General features: G+C 33.2%; 1 protein-coding gene across 1 annotated transcript in view; it reads left to right on the top strand.

Moving 5' to 3' along the window:
• Positions 1-16158, top strand: part of LOC138694828 (myosin-VIIa-like) — an 86402-nt gene that overhangs the window by 12164 nt on the left and 58080 nt on the right. The window contains exons 6-13 of the mRNA XM_069818941.1: positions 2948-3204; positions 5444-5609; positions 5695-5825; positions 7726-7910; positions 9346-9556; positions 10849-10984; positions 13137-13384; positions 14848-15003. Of these exons, the coding sequence (XP_069675042.1) occupies positions 2948-3204; positions 5444-5609; positions 5695-5825; positions 7726-7910; positions 9346-9556; positions 10849-10984; positions 13137-13384; positions 14848-15003 (1490 nt within the window). The remainder of the gene's footprint in view (positions 1-2947; positions 3205-5443; positions 5610-5694; positions 5826-7725; positions 7911-9345; positions 9557-10848; positions 10985-13136; positions 13385-14847; positions 15004-16158) is intronic.

The raw sequence follows: 16158 nt of genomic DNA, 5'->3' as shown, positions 1-16158 counted from the left end.
ATTTCAGATCTGGCATTTTTTCTATGTTGGTAGTTTTATTTCCTACAAGAAAACATAATGTAGTTAAGATACGTGAATTCGTGTGCTCTTATAACGTATTTTCCTGATATTTGTAGTAATATTCTTCTAGAACATTTTTTGTAATACATTCATGAAATACTGGTATATTTCTAAGCTTTCATTCCTTACATTATCTATATTCATGTTATTCTATTTCAAGATTACTTCCTGAAATTCTTGTAAATTGTATTTTGTATTCTAGTTGTATTCTCTAGATAGATAACCAGATATCCCAACATATTTCTCATAATTTTCTTCATCGTTTCTAGGAATTTACCTTTTAATAAATCAAGATAATTTGTCTTCCATTACCAGACAGTCACAATAATCTTTCCTTATCTTATCAGAAGATCTTAATCATGCTATGTAAAACGTAGTTTTATGAATATAGAAATGAGCAAACTGAATCATTTGTTCTTCTCAACTAATCTCAACTTCATTAATATCAATTTTAAATTTATATCTCTGTAATAGTAAGATTATGATTCGACATGTTCCTACTTTTCTCCATCAGAAACTCCAAAGCTTATCAGCTAGCATAAGCGCCGACTTAGGACATGGTCAAGGGGCAGAACATGCCCTAAATTTTGTCAGGACATGCTGAGCATGCTGCTAAAAATAATGGGACATAAAATAATAAATTACCTTGATGTCTTGCACAGGTACGAAGTCATAGTCACGATGATCCTTCTAGCCAGACAATTATTAATAGGGTCAGGGAGTTCATGCCCTAAAAATTTATTAAATATACATGCAAGTATGCCTTTAAAAACCTTAAAATATTCCAATAAATATGCACTAATAAAATTCTGTATTGAACCACAGATGTAGAATGTGCCGCGAAATTTTCAGTACTTTACTGGTAAATATAATTATAATAATTTCACTCAATACCAGTTTTCAAAAATAGAATATGATGCTTTTATTTTTAAAATCCAAACTATGGATTTTTATGCAACATAAAATTAGGTTTAATTAGCTTAAACGCGAAAATATACCGCAATAATATAAATATCATGAAATATTTATCTATCTATCTATCTATCTATCTATCTATCTATCTATCTATCTATCTATCTATCTATCTATCTGTCTGTCTGTCTGTCTGTCTGTCTGTCTGTCTGTCTGTCTGTCTGTCTGTCTGTCTGTCTGTCTGTCTACCTATCTACCTACCTACCTACCTACCTACCTACCTACCTACCTACCTACCTACCTACCTATCTATCTATCTATCTATCTATCTATCTATTTGCTAATGGCTTCATTGCCAGATGCAAGGCACTAGACAACAACTTATTTACTTACTTATTTACTTACTTACTTTTTACTTATTTATTTATTTACTTATTTACTTACCGTATTTATTAAGTTATTTATTTATTTATTTATTTACTTATTTATTTTATTTCTTTAATTTATTTGATTTATTTAATTTATGCAATTTATTTATTTAATTTATTCATTTAATTAATTAATTTAATTAATTTATTTATTTATTTTTATATATTCTGTCCGGTTCCTGAAGAATATATAAGGCTTCACATGGTTAAATATAGAAATTTTATTTATTTATTTAATTAATTAATTTAGTTATTTAATTTTATTTATTTATTTTATTTACGTAATTTATTTTATTTACCGGTATTTATTTATTTAATTTTATTTATTTATTTGGTTTATTTATTTATTTAATTAATTTAATTTAATTAATTAATTTTTTTTCAGTGACAGGTGAGATTTACATCTTTGACTTAAACACAACTTCTATATAAAATACAATGGGGGGGACATAGAATGTAAAAAGAGAAGAAAATGTCCTTCATTGTCTCATTAAGTTCCTTGCCTCCCAGTTTCGGTCACACTCTTTCACTTTGGTTAAGGCTGGGCAGCAAAGTAGGTGGTCCCTGTTCATGACTTCCTGTAGATTACACAAGGTACATTTTGGGTCTAGTAGTAAGCCAAAACGATGGAGCTGCTGAACTAGGCAGTCATGTCCAGTACATAAGCAGAATTTTGTGACTGCTTCATTTCTTGACCTATTTGCTTAAAGATTCCCGAAAGTCAGCGCCTATGTCAGCTAGACATCTGTTATCAAGAGTTGGGAACAGAGTAGCTAATGGCTGACTTGGTTGTAAAATTTTGTCTTTATTAAAGGATCCAGAGTAGCTAATGGCTGACTTGATTGTAAAATTTTGTCTTATTAAAGGATTCTTTGTTTCCATTAAATCTATTTGTTGAAGCCAATGGCATTAACTTACTTCCTCGTTCGATGAAAGCTGCAATTAAAAAAATTTCCCACCTAAAATCCAGTGCTCTTGGTCCGGAATTGAGCTGATGTACTGCTAATGAAAATATTATTCTGAGAACTTTACAGAAATTTCGAAGTTAATGTTCCATGTATCCATACACTCCTCCTCCGTCCTTCATTCAACATCCTCTCTCCTGCTTCTCCTTTCACATTATTATCGTTCTATGGGAAAGCCTCTTAGCTGTACTTACTTCCCTTTCAAAGGAAGTCCTGCTAAAATTTTTATTTTTTGTTGGTTTTGAATCTATGAAATTTGACTCCAATGACAAGATTTGTATCTAATATACCTCTGAGGACAACTCCCTCACTCTTACAGATGAAATCCTTCACGCAGTCAGTCAATCCAGGAATGATTTTTGCTAAAGATGTGATTCAGTAATTCTGAAATTTTCATTTCATCAACGGACTATTTCACATACTACTGATACGCTTTCATTTTGTAATTACTTTGTTTTCAATGTTTCCTGATATGCTGAACTTAGGCTTTCTGTATTCTCTTGGCCTGGATTCTGTAATTGATTATTTACTTCTTCTTTAGTCTCTTAATGGAAGCATAATATTTCCTGTTATTTTTTGCAGCCTTTGGAAATGCCAAAACGGTACGAAATGATAATTCGTCAAGATTTGGAAAATACATAGACATCAATTTTAACAATGATGGTGTGATAGAAGGAGCTCAGATTGAGCAATATCTACTGGAGAAATCTAGAATTGTGTCTCAAAACCAAGGGGAACGTAACTACCATATCTTCTACAGCATGATGGCTGGGCTAAGCCAGGATGAAAAGAGATCTCTGGACCTAACTGATGCGTCGCAATATAATTACCTTACTGGGGTATGTACAGAAAAACGACTTCGTATACATTCTCTCCATTTATCTCTGAAACTTAAAACAAATGTGTTTTTATATGAGAATATTATACATACAGTACGGTATAGGAAGATTTAAAATTGTCAGACTCCGAAATGTTGAGAGAATGCTTTGAATGTATGTATCTAAAAGTAACATCAGCTATGGCCTATTCTATAGAATTCTAGAATAATACTTCACAAGTAAATTTGCTTGTAACTAAGACAAATCAGAAAAAGTGTGTTCTATGAAAGTTTCTCGTACATTTTAATTGTAATACTTCCTAGATACTCACTAATGATGTTTGCATTGTTCTGTTCCACTAAAGTACTGAAGTACTAATGCAGTACTTGTATATTATGTAGCTTTCCTGCTAGTGGAAGCACTTTGAAGCGTTAGTGGTATTTAATACCAGGGGCGTATTTTGCGGGCTACCAGGGCTACCGGCGGTAGCCCAAGGAAATTACAAAAGAAAAAGTTTATAATATAACATAATGTAATAATTTTGTATTATTAGTTTTACCATAGTAATTAAAATTAAAGTAATTGTTAGATATATTTTGTGTAATAATAGGGTCAGCGGTAGCCCAAACCCTTTAACCAGTATACGGCTCTGTTTAATACCGCATTTCTGCTCCAGTTACTCTTTCCTCCATCGCCCTCTTTACACCAGTAGGTATATCGGTACCAACCTCTTCAGGGCAAGATTGCCAGACATACTATATTTTAGAGCACAATCCTGTAATTAAGGTAATGTTCTATTCCCGTCATGGAGTTTCATTTGTGCCCTAGTTTGAAATATATGTTTCAATTATTCAAATTATAAAACATGATTGTTAACAGTAAATAGGTAGAAATTCTGAAGTACTTTGTATGGGACGTAAAGAGCCAGTTGTAAGTTTTTTTTTAAGTATACAGTATATCAACTTCAGATGCATTTGTAGCAAGAATATTTCTTAATTGATGAACTAGTGGACTTACTCGTGTTAAAAAATATTTCCTAAAATGACTTTGAACTGGTCAGATATAAAAAACAGGTTATTATTTGGTTTGGTCAAGGCAAAGTTGCCGATTTTTATCAAATTTCCTATTAGTTTTAGGAAGACATTTATTTTGCCGTAAATGAGATGACCATCAATTTAAAAATATTTTAATTCTTTAGAAATCTTAAGCGGAGGCAGAGGTGAAATTTTCGAACAAAACTGAAGAAAAATGAAAATTTGTTTTTTTCCATTTTTATTATCTTTATTTTGATATTCCGATGTTAGTTTTTGATTTTGTGCCCTTAAAAGTATGAAATTAAAACCAAGATAACTGTATTACTATATTATTCCCATAATAAACTAATACCTTCTCTGAACATATACCGGTAAATAAAAAGAAATATTGAAAATTTCTTACAATCTGGTGCATGGAGCATTTTATATCAAATGATATAAAGTTTTATAAAATTATTAATATTTACAGAACTATTGTACTTAGAAAGTTGAAACTTGTTATGTCCATTACTAATAACATACTTAGTATCCATGATCAATTTCAAACAAATCGGATAAATTTTGTGGATTTTGAAATATTCACCTCTGCCTCCCCTTAATTTCTTTCCATAACCAAAGGTAAATTTTTATGTGGGAATACATATTGTGATCTAGTGATTCTCAATTGGTGGTCCATTAATCCCCATGAGCCTGTAGTACCGGTACTATTTATAATATTATTTTTATTTTAAATGTCCATGAGTGGGTAACTGACATACAGACATCATCATTTTCAAAAGTGAAGATCTGTAGCTTGGTTTTTGAAAAAACAGAGGTTCGTCATTCTTAGCTTATTGGGAACCACTGTTGTAATCTACTGTGTTTACCGGTATGGATATTATTTTATTGCAAACTGTAACATAATTAAGAATCACTAAGGAGAAAATAAAAGAAGACGAATTTCTGACTAGGCCTACTCCCTTAAAATGAGAACTCTGTGAAGTTAGAATATCAAAACTTAAATGTGTCAAGAAGCTAGCAGAAACAAACTTCACGTGGACTGTAAAGAAGCAATGGCTTTGAATATAATGAAGTTTGATAAACATTTTTTTTATTGATTTTTGGTGTCTGATATTACTGAAACAAAGTTCATATTTTCAAAATATATAACTGATATTTTCTTTAATAAATATGCACTTCCTACGCATCTTAATACTAGCCTTTTAATGGTTAACCTTTATTTGCAGGGAAAGAGTTTAACTTGTGATGGACGTGATGATGTGGCTGAATTTGCTGATGTTAGATCTGCTATGAAAGTTCTGAATTTCTCTGATGAAGAAGTAATGAATGTGATGAAATTACTTGCAGCCATCCTTCACTTAGGAAATGTGAAATATAATGCGATTGTTATAAGTAAGTGCTTGAATTTTGATTTACTATTGATGTAATCTGGATTAGTTTTGAATAATAACTAATAATTCTGTTCATTATTTGATAGATAATATGGATGCAGCAGAGATTCCTGATCGTTCTCAAGCTCAGAAAGTTGCTAATATTTTAGGAGTCACTAAAGACCTTCTTGTTGATGCACTTACAAGGAAAACAATATTTGCACATGGAGAAAAAGTGGTAAGTGAAATAATTGATTTATTAGTTTTCAAGAATCTGTCTTCCAATATGCATATTTTTGGTCTTCAACTATTAAACTGAAAGTGATGTATTACCACAGTCTAGTACACACAGTCATGAAGCTCATTACGTAGGGAATATGCATCCATTGACAGTGGAACTTGCTAGTAGCTAGCCACTAGGATCACTCTGGAATCACGGAGGGTGACTACCTTTCTAAACTTTTCCTGGTGACACATTAACTGATTTAGACAAATGCTGATAGCTGCAACTTCTCCGTCAATATTATGAAATATTATGCATTTATATAAAAAAAAAACAAAATATGCAAATATATGCAACATTAAATTGGATTTGGTAAGCTTATATGTTGATGATTCGTGAAGATAATTAATCAGCAATTAATTACAGCCAATGGAAAAATATATGCAAATGCATGAACTTTGTGGCCCCAATTATTAGTGCATATACTGATAATCTTGGTGCAACAGATGACACATAAACACTTCTTGTTGCAATGTTACTTAATTGGGTACTGTAATTCACATTTTAGGCCTTTCTGAGTAGTAGTAGTAGTAGTAGTAGTAGGAACAGTGGTGATGGTGGTGATAGTAATTGTTTAAGAACTGATCAGCTACCAGAATCATTTATGCAATGGTGATTTAGAAAACTATTTTTTGGGGAGCATGCTTAAAGATTCCCGAAAGTCAGCGCCTATGTCAGCTAGACATCTGTTATCAAGAGTTGGGAACAGAGTAGCTAATGGCTGCCTTGATTGTAAAATTTTGTCTTTATTAAAGGATTCTTTGTTTCCATTAAATCTATTTTGTGAAGCCAGTGGCATTAACTTACTTCCTTGTTCGATGAAAGCTGCACTTAAAAATTTCTCACCTAAAAATCCAGTGTTCTTGGTCCGGAATTGAGTTGATGTACTGCTAATGAAAATATTATTCTGAGAACTTTACTGAAATTTCTTGGAATTAGCTTATATGTATATTGCTGCCGAAAACCTCCTTAAGGGGTTAGGTACAGCTTATAGCAGTAAAATTTTGGAAATATTCAACATTTTTTTCCTCCATTACTGTATCTTATACAATAATGAAAATTAGTATGTGTAAAACACTGTCCTTCTGCTATATGAAATTCCGCCCCCCTTCCCCCACAATTCAGTTCACTGTGCAGTGATGAAGCGTTTCCCACGTAACTAAAAACTATCCAACATTCTGTGATGAAATTTTATGTGTGTATTTATGCATGTCATATTTACAATAGGCCTATGATGCAAAACCACTTCTCTATCTTTGATAGATTGTCTGATAAAAAATAAATTAATTTAAAAAATGGTCAAATATCAGTATTTTCTCCTAACACAAAATAAAAAAAAAATTCTTTATTAAGGAATGTAGTTGAAGGAGCATGATATTGTAAACATGAGTTTCATCAATAAAATAAAAAAGAGAGAACATAAAAAAGTTAACAAGTTTATGAGTTATGAGGGAAATGCTTCATAACTGCACAGTAAACTCCCACCATTTTTAATTTTGAAAAAAAAAAAATAATTTTTTTTAAATCGTAAAAATATTTTTTTCATAAAGCAGAAGGACAGTGTTTTGCACGTACCAATTTTCATTATTGTACAAGGTACAGTAATGGAGGAAAAAAATGTTGAATATTTCCAAAAATTTTACTGCTGTAAGCTATACCTAACCCCTTAATGGTAAAGCAAGCACTGAAAATAATAAACATGATTATAATTGAAAAGAACTGATTAGTGAAGTACTGCAAAGCAAAGCACTTTAAATCGAATATGCACATACAGAATACAAACACATTCTATATTACGTATGACCTGGAGAAATGTGATGCAATTTTGATTGTTCAATTTTTCTTTCATTTTTAGGTTTCTAACTTATCCATAGAGCAAGCAATTGAAGTTAGAGATGCTTTTGTAAAAGGAATTTATGGACAACTTTTCATCATGATTGTAGAGAAGATCAACAGCACCATTTTCAAACCTAAAGCTAAAACGAAGAATTCAATTGGTGTACTTGACATCTTCGGATTTGAGAACTTTGATACTAACAGGTCTGTATGTAATGTTGTTCAGCTTCCCAGTAGAATTTTTTATTTATTTCATAATGTATCAAATTTTAATCACCAGCATTCAGAAGTTAATACTTTGTGTCAAATAGAGACATATTTAGTTCAATTTATTGCTAGATGTTCACTGATTGACTGATTGACTGACTAAGCAATAATTTATTGACTTGAATAATTTCAAGAGAAAAACTGTTTCGGGGCCGGATATCGAACTTGGGAGCCTTTCGGTGAGCTCGCCATTGCTCTACCGATTGAGCTATGCAGGAACTGTACCAGACACCGGCTCAATTTTTCCCTTTATATCCACATACCTTAAAGACATCAAATACTCAACATCTGAGTGTTGTTGTTGTTTTCTAATGCCAGGGATTTGACAATAAAGTCATTTAACCTCTTGCACTCCAATATTTTTCAAAAAGATATTGTCATGGTTAGCCACTGACACACAGATTTTGAGATGTTCTGAATCCATTTCTTGATTTGAGTTGCACAATGGACAGTTAGGAGACTGATATATTCCAATTCTATGCAGATGCTTGGCCAAACAGTCATGGCCTGTTGCCAATCTAAATGCAGCTACAGACGATTTTCGTGGTAAATCGGAAATCAACTGTGGATTTTGATGCAGAGAGTTCCATTTTTTCCCTTGAGATTGGTTAAATGGCAAGTTGTAGCCGATTTAAGTGAACACCATATTTTAATGTTTTGGTGGCTACTTCATTCACACACAACCCCCAGAATGTCTGGAGGACCACACCTGCTGTTGGTCGACGGGTCCACTGGACCTAGTTGGGAGATCTTGTTGATCACCAGCTTTCCCTCCTTAAACCACTGGAGGACGATTTTAGTGCCATAGCAGGTCAGCACTAGGAACAGAAAAGTAGGAAGGAAAGTGAAATGAACCCCTAGGCCTCGAATGCTCTAATACTGTCGGGGACAAAGAAAGTAAGAGTTCAGTCAGAGGACTGGATAGGAAAGGGTAAAGAGAGAATTAGGTATTGAATAGAGGAAATTTATACCAAATTCGGTCATTAACTCATCAAGCTGACCAGTGCTAATTGATGAGTAGCCCCTCCCTTTAGTTCAGCTTGTAAAATTATGCTTATTAACAGCTGCACCACGGGAAGGTAGGGATGGGACATTGGGTATTTGTCCAGGTTGGTTCCTTAAAGCCTTCAATGGGAAGGATTAATGGCTCTCCCCCCTGTATTCGACAAATACCGTTTTGCAACCACATCTGAGTGTATGATCACTTAACTGACTAGAACCACTGTCTGACTGTTCAGTTGATCGAATGACTCATTGACCAACTAACTGAGCAACAAAAAGACTGACGAATGAACCAAGTGACCAGCTAATTAATCAACCAACAAACAATTCTGTTTTATTTAATGCTTTATTGAATTTGTTCCTTTTTTAGCTTTGAGCAGTTATGTATCAATTATGCCAATGAGAACTTGCAACAATTCTTCGTTCAGCACATTTTCAAGCTTGAGCAGGAAGAATACACACGCGAAGGCATCAGCTGGAAGCACATGTCGTTTGTTGACAATCAAGACATCTTAGATCTCATTGGAATAAAACCCATAAACATTATGTCGCTGATAGATGAAGAAGCACGATTTCCAAAGGTACAGTATGAAAAACGTGTTTCTAGTTCCTTAAATCTGAAGCATCACTTTTTATTATAAGAGGAAGCCAAAGCCATGAAATATATTATGCATGTAAAATATTGAAAAAGATAAAAGAATAGTATCAGTATTTTATATGAAAATTGTTTTCGAACAAAAATTATCAAAAGTTTTACGTATTTTCTATCACTTGGCATGGACTTAAAAATTCAGTTATGGAAGGAGAGGGAGAGATACTTTTGCAATGAGCTTGCTTTTTATTTCATCATTAAGGGGGGATAAACAGGTTTGAGGATCAAGAAAAGTCATTTTTAATTTATTTTTTTATAATATAAAGATTGGACATTTATCTTTATGTTAGTGAAGGAATTTTTATGATATATACAATATTTTGGTACTCTCCAGATATAAGGTACGTTTAACGCTCATTTCCCATAACTTGTATTTTTTTAAACCGTTTTCGATAACGACACATCAGTGCAAAAAACAGCCACTTTTTTATGATAATTACTCATAATGGTGAACTTTTAATAAATATGAAAATAGCCTAAATAATTGCAGAAACAGTGAAAACTTAGCATGTCAAGATGAAAAAGTAATTAGTTGCTGAGAAAAAAATATTGAATTTCCCTCATTTTTTAGTGCTCAAACATGCATATCCCCCCTTAAATCCATTGCACTTTTTATTACAAATTGTTCCAATGGGTTAATGACTGTTTGCAGTTTAAAAACGACTTGATTGAGTAAATGAGTGAGAGATTTGTGCGAACATTAACATATGAGTATTGCTTTGTGTTAAAACATATAACTTCCTAGCATTATCAGTTTATCAGAACATAAAGAAACATTTTTCTTGCTTGAAGCTCCTATGGTCTAACGTTTTTTTTAAATAAATCAGTGCATTTTCTTGAAATCATCTTTAATTTTTGTAAGCGGCTGAAAATATTTGTTTTTTTTTTTTTATGTAAGGAGACTTTTTAGAGTTGTAAGATACAGAGCTTTTCCAAAATGTATACCGATTCAAGTTGTGTTGAGACAACTTTCCTTTTCATATGTCCGAAGCATGCTCAAAATTGGAATCTTCGGCAAAGCTGTCATTACTAACTAATCTTCACAAAATAATATTAACACTTGAACTAACAGATATTTTTGTTCATACATAATGAATATTTAGAGCTGTTAGATCATGAACTGATTTTCAAAATATGTGAAATGCAAAAGGCGTTGATAATATTATTTAAAAAATGAAATAAAGAGTTTCCCATAGCCTGCTTATATTCCTTATATTTCAGGGAACTGATGGAACCATGTTAAACAAAGTACATAAAACACATGACGGAAACAAGAACTATCTGAAACCCAAGTCTGATAAAACAGCAACCTTTGGTTTGAATCACTTTGCTGGAGTAGTATTCTATGATGTGAAAGGTAAGTGCGAAAACAGTGTGTCCAGGTGAAAGGTATCCAAAAGAAAAAAAGAAAAGAAAACAGGCTTCCTATTGTTCTCAGTTTTTTCTCCAGAACCGGAGGTTTACTTCCTTATTGCGTTCTAAAATTATGCTGGATAATCATATCAGACTTTTAACTCGGCTAGCAACAGAATGTGGGCTTCTCCAGTAGTGTCGTAATTCTTTACCGAGCTCAATCTTAGATCACAAGCTTCCGCATGCACCTGAATGTGGTGTGGATCGAACTTTAAGAGATACCGTATCTTTTTGATACTGCAAACTAAAAGTATGTATAAAAATACTATCCAATATAGGCTATATATTTTTCTATATTTCGAATACCTATCATATGGCCATATATTGGTTGGTTTGCAGTGCCTTCAAATGTCTTTATAATCTAGGGCCTTGTGGCAATGTTTATATCCATTTCTCAGTTAAGAGTGTGACTTTGATTGTAGATAGCATTCGCCAAAATACGTAAAAAAAATTCCAATAAACATAGATTAAGAAAAACACCCACGGAACTAAGGGGCTTCTTGTGACTATTTGGTTTCCAGTTATATGCAGTGTGTTGAGACCTTCATCGCAGAGAAGCATGCATTTGTTCAAGAATTCCTATTTGCTCATGAATCTCTTGGCAGAAATTCACAACAGTCCTTTGATATAACATCTCCACGTCATTAATTGGCTTTGAATACACCAATCTTTAAATGCCTCCAGTCAAAAAATCGAAGGGATTAAGGTCAGGGAATCGTGCAGGCCAATTGACAGTACCTCACAAACTTGTGGCATTCAAAACACCATACACAGTTAACCTTCAAGTATCGTACCTTTGCGTAGATGAGAAATGCTAGCTCTTAACGTAAGATGTAAACCAATGTAAATGAGACGTTTTATCCGTATGCTGTAGCATTTTCCTACTACCTCATCAAATGTGGAGGAGAGAGGGGAGATGCCATACCGTTATGTAACTTCGTTGTTTTTTTGGACCTATGTTTATTATACTGTCATAGTCTGTAACTTCATTTCATGGACACTCTGTATAATGCGAATTCATTATCATCATTGTAGGGTGATAGGTGAGGATGCTGCCTAGCAAAGTTAAGTTTTGACTTGAATGAAGAACTACCGGTACAGCTGTAAGTATGGCCAGCAGTTTTGCTTGACTTTTCCGAGGACCAGAACCGGGATGGATCCTTGCACTTTGGTGTATATTGTCAAATTGCGTACTCTGTATATGCGATGCTTGTCCAAATTCGACAAGTGGCCTGGGTGGCATTCGTGAGTTTGACGCTGTCAGGTGGGTCATCCTCCCGTAGTCCTGACATAGTTAGGTCTCATCCTCAGATGAATACCTGATAAGCCTGTGAGCCCAGAGTTCCAAGCCCTTCCTTTATCAGAATCAGAAATCCGTACTACCCCCAAGAGTTCACCCGGGCCTATTTTTAACTATGACAAATGATGGGTGAATCGAAGGGAAGGTGGAGAGTATTGGTAAGAGGGAAACGGAAGTACCGCGAAAAAAACTCTGAAATGCCTGCTTTGTCCATCACAAATTCTATCACACCAGGGATTGAACCCAATCTGCAGTACACTAGCGCTTAAGCCACAGAAATGGCTTTGATCAGCAGTACTCCTGTCCATATGCAGTAATTATACAATATGGACCCTCAGTTTTAATTTCCTTTAAAAAAAGTCTTGCTAAGGATTTTTTTTCGACCTTAAAAATCCGCAGCCTTCGCTCTAACCTAATCAATGAAGCTCAAATCAAATGGCAAGTATTGTAACCACTTAGCAGACAAATATAATTTTTTTAAATAGAATTTCTGAAGTGTATTACATTCACGAATAAATAATATTAAACGAAAAAAATGATATATCCTAAATTATTACATGGTCAAGGTAGACTTTTATTCTTTGTGCAGTTTGTAATGATTTCGTCAAATATTAATTATGCGTCCATTTAGATATTAATATGTACGGTATTCTGAAATTAAATTTGTGAATATATTTTAATATAGAGGAGAAAAAGTAGTGTAAAATCGATTGGTTTAAGTAAGCTCATCTATTAACTGATTAATTGTAAATTATATTTTGTATTTGAAACTTCTTTTTTTTTTTTTTTTTCGTAGGTTTCCTGGAGAAAAATAGAGACACATTCAGCACAGATTTGAAGCAGCTGGTGCACATTGCTAGTAACAAGTTTCTAAAGAATCTGTTCATGGAAGAGCTGTCAGTCAATACTAATGACACCAAGAAACGAAATATGACTTTGTCTTCGCAGTTCAGAAAATCACTTGAAATTCTAATGAAGACTCTGGGCAGTTGCCATCCTTTCTTTGTACGATGCATCAAACCAAACTCTTTGAAGAAACCAAAGGTATGTTTTAATAGAAATGTCGCTTGAGTGTATGGCATTTATTGTCGAAATATTTTCAAATGATGTAGAATTAGAACTAAGAACTATGTCAAAAATGAATTGTCTGTTAATTGATTTTCCTCAATAACAACAGGTATATAAGATCAAAGCCATGTAGTTCTATTTTCGTATACCAATACATTTAATGAATGTAGTACTACCAATTTCCTCTGCTATGGCTCAGTGGATAGTTCCTGTGCTTCACAATCAAGTTGTCGTGGTTGATTCCCACCATGGGTGGAGACTTATCTGCATTCTACGAGACCGGATGCTTGTCCCTTGTTGTACTTGCTCTGTGATGCAAATCAAATTATTGCTCTGTGATGTCTCTGCAGTGGTCGTACATCATATTGACCATGTGGTTAAGGCAGCCCGACATGTGACAGTCTAATGTTAGGCTAAAGAAAGACCAAAAATCTAGATGATGACATACAACCTCAAGAAGAAAAGTACTATCAGTAATAATAATAATAATAATAATACCTATACATATAGCCATATAGCTATACTTGTTTTTTTGAAAGATGGGACATGACAGGAGCGTTGCGATCGGAAAAACAACTGACTGTCACATAGCGTGGTAGGCCTGTTGCTATGGTAACAACGGTTGAGTTGCCAAACTTACCGTTTCCACGTCTTGAGTGCTTAATAGCTCTATTGGCGACATTTATTGTACACACAATGTTACGTTTCGTCTTTGATTCTCTGTCGATTTTTGTATTGTTTTCTTACCTTCGCGTCAACTGTCAATGAATGATTTAACGTCAGCCATCTTAACGTCAATTGCTAGCTTCCATCAGCTGGGAGCATGATAGTCCATATTGGCAACATAGCAATGTAGTTCCAAGCTCGGCCGCTTAACTGTCATGTCCCATCTTTCAAAAAAACAAGTATAGAGTGCTGATTCTCAACCTGGGTGCCAAGGAAATGTGAAGCAGACCATGGAAAGCGCAAAACAAGTGTCACGAGAGTGATACATACTTTTTTTTAGGTCCACGTTTTATAAAAATTCTTACTGACAGCAAAATTTAAATGTTAATAATCGCGTCTGTATGAGAGATGCTTTTAACAAGGATGTCAAATAGGTAGAATTAATTCATTCATTACCGTAATTTATTTTTTTATTTATTTACTTACTTACTTACTTACTTACTGATTTATTAATTTATTTATTCATTCATATATTATTTATTTATTTATTTATTTATTTATGTATTTATTTATTTATTTTATTTACTTATTCATATAATTAGTTACTTACGGGTACTTACCGATTTATTAATTTATTTATTCATTCATGTATTATTTATTTATTCACTCGTTCACTTATTTATTTACTTAATTATTTATTTATTTGTTTATTCGTTCATTCTTTCAATTATTTACTTACTTACTCACTCACTCATTTATTTATTTATTTACAGATGTTCGACCGAAATCTATGCTGCAGGCAACTTCGCTATTCTGGCATGATGGAAACTGCCAAAATCAGAAGAGCAGGTTATCCAATCCGTCATCCCTTCCGAGAGTTTGTAGAAAGATACAGAGTACTTGCTCCCGGCACACCACATGCAAATAAGGTGATTGTATTGCATTAATCAATAATTTTCTCTGCCTGTAATTAATATTATTAAATCTTTTACACCAATTACAAATTTAACTACGTATGTCAGAAAAGTTACAAAATTGTTTAACTTGTTTTCGTAGTTAAAAGAGTAACAAGCTTCAAGACTGAGTTGGGAAAATCTTTTCGTAATAAGCCACAAAAAATTTTAAGATATTAAAAGTGGCTATATTGATACTCTTATAAACAACAAGAAATAATAAACAAATGATTGCATCGATTTTGGAATAATATGATAAAGACGGATTATGTTTAATAAATAAGATATGTAAAAATTATATTTAATGAAAAATTACTTTCATGTTACAATATCCTGTTAAACATATTTCTGTATATTTAAGTCTTTACTGTGTATCTAAAAGGACTTTATCACTGTGAAAGAGTAGACTATTTAATATTTATTCGTAATTGCAGCAAAACACTTTAAGTTTGATATGCATTTGTTGTACATAATATCTGGTACTGTTGTGAATACGTTTTTGGCCCTCAAAAGAAAAAGTGTACATTCCCTTTATTTTCATCGAGATGATCATTACGGTACCAGTGTTGTATATCTGGACATGCTCTCATTTCACATTTAAGTAAATGAAAACGACCAAGAAGATTCACTTCCAGCAAGACAGCGTACTCCCTATTTACCGGTACCTTGGAAACGTTCGAGAGTACCTAAACATCTGTTTCTGGGGTTGATGGAGTGGTCATGGAGTACCATTAGCATAGCATGACCACCTTGTTCCCCAGATCTTACCTCTGTATTGTTTTCATATGGAGATTTGTTGAGGACCAAGTGTACGTACCATTCTTACCTGCAAATGTTGCTTAGTTTAGAAATCGAATTATCGTCATAATTGCAAAAGTGACACCAGAGATGCTACATCTAGTGTGGAAGGAAATTGAATACAGGTGGGTTAACTGTCACTGTCACTGGTTTGATGTGACTTCATTGGTAAATGAAGTCACATCAAACCATAGCTACATTAGATAGAACTTGAAGTGTTTTGCTACATTCTGACATTTCAAAATATTATATGTGTCCCCTGAATAAATAATTAAATTATACTCTTTCATAACCAGAAAGTACTTTTAGATACACCCCATACATATAGTACCA

This window comes from Periplaneta americana, chromosome 1 (genome assembly GCF_040183065.1).
Source record: "Periplaneta americana isolate PAMFEO1 chromosome 1, P.americana_PAMFEO1_priV1, whole genome shotgun sequence".
Taxonomy (NCBI): Eukaryota; Metazoa; Arthropoda; class Insecta; order Blattodea; family Blattidae; genus Periplaneta; species Periplaneta americana.
Note: the sequence above shows the minus strand (reverse complement) of the source record. Positions and strands in the feature narration are given on the sequence as shown.